This window comes from Micropterus dolomieu, linkage group LG09 (assembly GCF_021292245.1).
Source record: "Micropterus dolomieu isolate WLL.071019.BEF.003 ecotype Adirondacks linkage group LG09, ASM2129224v1, whole genome shotgun sequence".
NCBI classification, from domain to species: domain Eukaryota; kingdom Metazoa; phylum Chordata; class Actinopteri; order Centrarchiformes; family Centrarchidae; genus Micropterus; species Micropterus dolomieu.
The window spans coordinates 4,284,530-4,292,177 of NC_060158.1; the positions used below are offsets into that span (position 1 = coordinate 4,284,530).

At 41.1% G+C, this 7,648-nt stretch overlaps 1 gene segment (V, D, J or C); it reads left to right on the forward strand.

The window, feature by feature from the left end:
* Positions 1–638, forward strand: part of LOC123976060 — a 16,022-nt gene extending 15,384 nt beyond the window's left edge. Inside the window, 1 exon segment of the C gene segment in view lies at positions 129–638. Within this exon segment, the coding sequence occupies positions 200–466 (267 nt within the window).
* The last annotated feature ends 7,010 nt before the right edge of the window (positions 639–7,648 follow it).

Below are 7,648 nucleotides of genomic sequence, written 5' to 3' on the forward strand. Positions count from 1 at the left end.
CAGTTTCATCCAGTCTGAGGAAGACCAACAGAACCAGCAGCCTCCTCTGCTGCAACCAACAGGGTGGAGTTTATTTTCTCTGTGCATGAACTTTCTTCATGTTGTCTCTCTGTCTCCTCCTCCAGTGGGTGATGTCCGTCCCACCCTGACGGTGCTGCCCCCCTCCAGCGAGGAGCTGCAGCAGGGGAAGGCCACGCTCATGTGCCTGGCCAACAAGGGCTTCCCCTCAGACTGGAGTCTGGCCTGGAAGGTGGACGGCAGCAGCAGCAGCAGCAGCAGCAGCAGCTGGGAGGAGAGCAGGAGCCCCGGGGTGCTGCAGAAGGACGGCCACTACAGCTGGAGCAGCACCCTGAGGCTCTCTGCAGACCAGTGGAGGAAGGTGGGCTCTGTGACCTGTGAGGCCACCCAGGGCTCCCAGACTCCGCTCTCAGAGACACTGAGGAGAGACCAGTGTTCCCAGTCCTGACCTGACTCACTGGGACTCTGCTACTGGTTTTCCTCTGCTCCTGCGCTCACTCTGCACTCTGGAACTGTCTCTCTCTTTTATTTGACATCTTTCAACAGCAAGATTTACTAGCTTGTTGCACTGTTTCAATATTATTTCAGTGTTTCCAGATAATAAAGACCTTTTCATCCAATCAGCTGTTTTCATGTTTATTACTACCAAAGTGTCTTAATAACTGTTCTCTTGATGGTGTAAGTGGCTGTATTACGTCCAGGAAAGATGTTAACAAGAATCTCCATTATGATTTTACAAAGTTATTAGTAAGACGAATTAATGTAGAGCCATAAATGCTGTATAATAAAGAGTTTATAAACTCAAACAAAACTCCTCACCATAGACTCTAAAATTATAAACGTTTAGGTGTTTCCAAAAGATATGCATTTTTCTTCACATAAAACTAGTACTAAAAATGTTATACAGCTGAAATAAAAAGTAGTTTATCATCAGCATAGAAAGATACAAAATAAGTGTGATCCTCAAATCTAAGTCTTGAAATATTTACATATAGCTTCTGCTGAAGAGCTCAACCAGACAAGACAAAAAGACAAAAATTATGAAAAAATTAATCAGTTATTGAATCACATTCTTTGGTTTCAACCATAAAATGCATTTGTTCGCTGGAACACTTCTGGTGCACTCTTTCAAAATGAAGGCAGTGGCACAGAAATTTAGTAATAAATACTGAGGATTAGCTGACATCATAAACCAGTTGTGTCTGTTATTTAAGATTTTCACTACAACTCTGCAGCTTTACTTCAGAGAATGTGGCCATGTAGCTTTCCACTTCTGGGAAGTTGACTTTTAGGTGGAAATATAGACAGCGATACGCAGTAACTGCTTACAATTTATTGCAGTTTGTAAGCCGTTCAATAACATCTATCTTTACAAATCTCATAGTGTTCAACTTTTGTTGACATTGTCAGAAATGTGTAATTTAAATAATTTCTATCAATCATTTATTTATTTCTACTGAAAGTTTTTTAAAATAATTATTTGTCCTTGTATTTACATACAGGAGGATGTCAGAATGTTAGAAACACCTGAATATAATGAATGAAACACCACCACTAACTCAAACCATCACCTCAATGCTAAAACATATAATTGAATTAACAGCTCTATGACAGTGTCAAAAAACTGAACATTAGAGGTATCATAAAAGTGGACTTTTTTAAACATATAAGTCTCAGTGGTGAGGTCACTGTATGTCCTCTGGCGTAGGGCAGGGTCCATGTGAGACAGGGACTTGAACCTCGGATCCAGGGCAGTAGATCTGTGAAGGTAGTCCTGTAGAGTAGGGGGTGAAGTTTATCTGGGCTTCAGGTCCTCTCTAATGGCAGTCTTGACATCTCGAGTGATGGCGCTGTCTTCCACACTTGGAGCAATGGATTGTAGAATCCTTGTTTTCAGCAGCAGGATCGTTGACACAGATGGTGAAGTTTCAGTGCTCAGCAGAGATGTAACAGTTTTGAGGGGTTTAAGCACCTGGAGGACCTCCTCTACCACTCTCACATCATCATCAGACAGGGTGATGATGTCTTTGACATTTTTCGTCAGTGCAGAGTATATAGCTGCCTGCTGCTCCAGATAACGCTCTAACACATCATAAGTGGAGTTCCACCTTGTTGGGACATCATGTATGAGCTTATGAGTAGGCAGCTTTAGCATTTGTTGCTTTGTCTTAAGCACATGAGCAGCTGTTGTGCTTCGGTGGAAGTAGGAAACCACCTTCCTGATCCTCCCAAGGAGGCGGTCCATCCTATTGACTGAGATTCCCTTCTGTGATGCCAAATTCACTACATGTGGACCCAGTCCTGCCTCATTCACTGCATTTATTTGATTTGTGGCATTATCAGTTGTGACTGGGATATTAGTACTGGGCCTCTTTATCTTCCATTCCTCCACTGCTTGTATCAGTACCTGCGCAAGATGAGTGTGACTCTCGTAGAGGGGGCGTGTCTGCAGCACCGGACTTCTCATCTCCCAGTCTGCTGTGATGAAGTGAGCGGTTATCGTCACATAGCTCTCCGTTCCCCTGGACGTCCACCCGTCTGTCGTGACAGACAACAGAGGATGCTCGGGATAGTTCATCCACAACTTTTTTCTTCTCCTGCCCATAAAGATCTGGCACAATCTTTTCGCTGAAGTGGGTGAGCGACCGGATGTCGTAACGTGGCTCAAGCACTTTCAGCATGTCTTTAAAGCCATGCTATGACTCCTGCAAGTGACAGCTGGTGTGGGAGTGAGTGTGCTTTTAGTTAGTTTTAATCTTTGGGTGAATGTGGTGTGTTTTGGTTTTTGTCTGTCTGATCATCTCGCTCCGTTGCTTTTGGCCTTCCTGGTTTGTTGTCATCTCCTCACCTGACTGCAAGCACTTTCAACACACCTGACCATCATCTACTCATTCAGCCTCCCTTCAAAGACCCAGGCATCACATCCAGTCCCTGCTGTATCGTTAAGTCATACTATTATGTCTACCACAACTTACTATTACCAACTTACTTGCTAGACACCAGTAACTCTGTGAGCTTTTCTGTCTGCCTCATTTGCTTGCCAGCCTTTACTAACCTCTGCTGTTGTCTAACACCAGACCTGCCAGCCGGCCTTCACACTCAGCCACAATTCGCTCTGGATCATCTCTCCCTGACATCTGCCTGATTAATCTGCCAGCTCACCTTGACTCATGAAACTCTGGACCTTCACCCAAAACAACAGCCCCACCCACCTGCCTGCTCCCTGAAGTCACATTCTAACCTGCCTGTTTTATCAACCTGACAGTTAATCAGAATTATTGCTGCCTATAATTTCAAACATTTTAATTTTATTTTTCTCATCTAATCTGTAGTCCTTTCCAAGTTTACAATGTTATTAAATAGTACTTTCTCCTCCTTGAAAAGTTATATATTTACCTCCACGACTATCCCTCCTCTGAAGCCTCCCTAGAGTTAAAATACAAGAAGTCCAGCTTTCCACAGAGAGTCATGCTGTTGTTGGTGCAGTTTTTCTGGATCTGAAAAGGGCATTTGATCTTGTCGATCATCAAATTCTACTGTCCAAATTAACAAACTTCAACTTCTCCGAACGATCTGAAACAGAACGCACTGTGTATCTGTACATAATATTAAATCTCCTCACCTTGAATTTCCAGTAGGAGTCCTCCAAGGCTTCATACTTGGACCTTTTCTCTTCTCTTTATATATAAATGACCTACCTACTGTATGTGAAAACATCAACATCTTAATGTACGCAGACGACACTGATCTTTACACAAGTAAAGACTGCTCAGGAAGCCTCACAAACTCTGATATCTGTAAGTCCTTATAGGCAAGTCATGCCACTCGGCCGCCATCTTGGAAACGCCTCTGGGCAGCTATTTTGGACTAACAAGACCAGGCTCCTATCTGAATGAATGGGGAGAGAGCCAGAACTGCACTTTTACAGGTCACGGGACATAAAAACTACATGAATAGAATCTGCAGTAAAATCTGATGAAAATCGCTGGAAGATTTTGACAACTTTGCCCCAAAATAAGGTTTAAAAAGCATTTTTCCCGACCGGTTATACTTCTATTACGCATGTGTCACCAATTCTGCGCATGCGCAGTAGAAGAATAACAGACGCTTACATCAGTGGAACCACACGATTAGCTGAAATATGATTCCTGCTTTGGCTTTTAAAAGCAGATGATTGGCTTTCTAGCGGGAGGGGCGGGATAACTGCCATCTTTGCCGTTACGGGCTTTCCCCATAGAGTTGTATTGAGGATGTGATTGCCTGTCTGTACTGACACGTTTGCAGGATTGGCTCACTAAGTCTTGTCTGCTTCTGAACTTGAAAAAAACTGCATGATATTTTTGAAACGTCTGACTGTAAGGACACACTCAGATGTGTTCTTGAATGAAGAACTTGAAATTGTAAATGAATTCAAGTACCTTGGTGTTCCACTGGATCAAACAACATCTTTTGAAAATCATATGAATTGAAAATCAAATACTGTTATTTTCAATCTTTCCAATTTAAGGCACATCAGACCATCACTTCCAGAAACAGCAGCCAGAATGTTTCCTCATTCAATGATCTTTTCTCATATTGAATATTGTTTTACAAACTGGTCATTTTACAAATACCACTCAACCACTCAACCTCTACCACTCAAACTAATACAGTCACAACCTTAAACCTCTTTGATAGAAAACCATTTTCTTTTCATTACTGCTTAATCCTGCAGAAACATAACTTGCTAATTTAGAATTTTTTTTTAAGTTTAAATTTGCCTGCTACACTGTGTGTATGCATGTATGTATGTATGTATGTATGTATGTATGTATGTATGTATGTATGTATGTATGTATGTGTATATATATAAATAAAAGATTCTACATGGACTTGCTCCACCCCCATTAACTGAATACATTGAATTGAAATTAACTGGTGGTGGCAGAACTGTAACTAGGGCTTCCATGAGGAGACTTTGTGGTGCCTTACAGACGTACAACATTTGGACATTCTGTACTGTCAGTCATTTCCCATCTACCCCACATTTAAGGCTCATCTCAAACAATGGCTTAAGACACATCAAGTCTGTGGTCTCTAACTGACCTTGTTTCAGTGTGTGTCTATGTGTGTGTTCGTGTATACAGTGATTAAGCACTTTAAAGAGGTGGTATTATGCTCATTTTCAGGTTCAAAATCTTATTTAGGGGTTGTACCAGAACAGGTTTACATGGTTTAATGTTCAAAAAACACCATATTTTTCTCATTCTGCACATTGCTGCAGCTCCTCTTTTCACCCTGTGTGTTGTACGCTTCGCTCTTGAGCTACAGAGTGATGCATCTTACTTGTACAAAATCTTTGTTGGGAGTTGCACATGCGCAGTTCCCAGGTAAGGACTACTAGCCAATCAGAGAAGGACAGGTTGTAAGAAACAAGGTAGTGTGATCCAAATCAAAGCCGCTTCAGACTGCGACCGTAACCTAGCAGGTGGTATAAGTTACTCACAACCACACCAACATCATTGTTCCACATCTTACCATAAACCACTACAGAAATCACCACATTTCTGCTCCATTTTCCATTGCAGATAGAACCCAGAGATAGTACGTAGCTTGTCGTTATAGCGACGCCACACGCAACTGCCGCAACGTAATGTTCACACACACCAGCGATCCACACAACTTTCTCTAGCGGTATGAAAAGCTTCCAGCTGTGTTTTCCTCTGCTGTTGTTGCTGCAGCGGTCTGTGTGACGGCGGGAGCAGAGGGCTCTGTGAGCAAGCATATTTTTGTTCCGCCATCACTTCTCATGAAACTGTTACTATTCAAAATTTCTCACCTCAAAACTTCTCAGAAGTGGATTTAGTGAGGAACTTCCATACGAAAACTGTAAAATATAGAGGCGTTTTCATTGTGATGTCACAAGTAAAGGAAGTGAAGGGCTGGACTACAAACGAGCAGTTTTTGAGCGGTTCAGAGCAGAGTTTTCTGTGGGAGATGGGAACTCCCTTTGGGCTGGACTTTGGGCTTCCTCACTTTGCAAACCTATTACATGCACAAAAAAGAGATATAACTCAATAAAGGAGAGGGGAAAAGCCAAAAAGCATAATACCACCTCTTTAGCACTTTTGATAAGACTTCATTGCATCAAATGGCACTTTACTACATAAACTGCACTTTAAAAACATCACATAAGAATAACTTCTCAAACTCTACAACAGATTACTGTCTCCTTATGTTTCCTTTGGTAACCATGAATACTGTAACATAAGGACTGTTTTGTATATTGTTGTGCAGTGTACTATTTTGTTTATTGTTTTTGTAGTAGGTTGGAAATGCTACATGTTTAGTTTTCTATAAACAGACACCCCGCATTTTTTGTTATAATCTATTTTAATACTCTAGTCATAACATTAAGGTAATGCACTTACTCGTCAGTAGATTGTGCGCTGGGATTGCTCTGGATCAAGTAGAGAGACTGCAGCTACAAGCTCCCGAAAGGCGTTTTCATTTGGTATTTAACCGCAAGCTATATTTCAGAACATTTGTTAACAGATTATGCTTTAAATAAGAGTGGTAGGGACGTGTCCCCAGCGTCCCCAGTGTAAATGACACCTATGTTCCTTAGCTTGAATGTGAATGTAGGTATGTCAAAAAGATAGGGAAAATAGATTGTGATTACTCAGAGAGTTAACACTCTTATTTTATGGTTGAAATAACCTTGTGAGTACATAAAAGGACTAAATTGTTGTTTGCTTTTTTGTTTTCGTTCTCCTGTGGTTTGAGGAGTACACTCCGCTCATGCGCTACTCAGAAATAAATGAGCTCTGGCTTGAGCAAGACACTAACTTTGGTCATCTCTCTATTAATCCACAAGTACAGTAAAACTCGTTTTTCTATGTTTTAGCTTGGATCAGTATGTAATTTGAATGCAGTATAAAAAGCTCTGTAGTGTTCTAAGATGATTTCGAGATGTGTGTAAAGTGTAATGTGTTAAGTCAAGTAGAATGTCTGTTCAATTATTTTGATGTCATGAGTGGTTATTTTCCGTAAGATAGAATGCTTTATATATTGTATATTGTCATTTGTTGTTTATTTTGTGAAATGTTTAGTATTAGTTTAAGATACACTTTAAGCTGAGATTTAAAGATAATGTGACTGGGACTGTATGTGATTGTAGTCAGAAATAAATGAGCTCTGGCTTGAGCAAGACGCTAACTTTGGTCGTCTCTCTATTAATCCACAGTGGCTACACAGTGTTTCCCAGCCTGTGTAACCTTTGCTGCTGGTCCAGATTACCCCTGGGTCTGGCGCCAGTAAAATTTTCATTATTTTGTCTAGTATATATTGACTTGCACTGACAGGACTACAGATATAAAATAGCCTTCTGGCTAAATCTGGCATGTTTACTTCCTTGACATTCATTGATGTGCACTGTCCCTTTTAAATCAATAAATTAGAATTTAAATTAAATTCTGAAATTTAACTTCAAGAGGAAAACTGGTGGAGACACAATGAGCATCAGAAATCGTGTGTGTGTGTGTGTGTGTGTGTGTGTCCTCAGTGAACTGTATCAGTCTCTGCAGTAGCTTCCAGCTGCAGCAGTCAGTTCAGTTTCTGTTCAGTCTGACTGAGGGAGGTTTTTGTACGA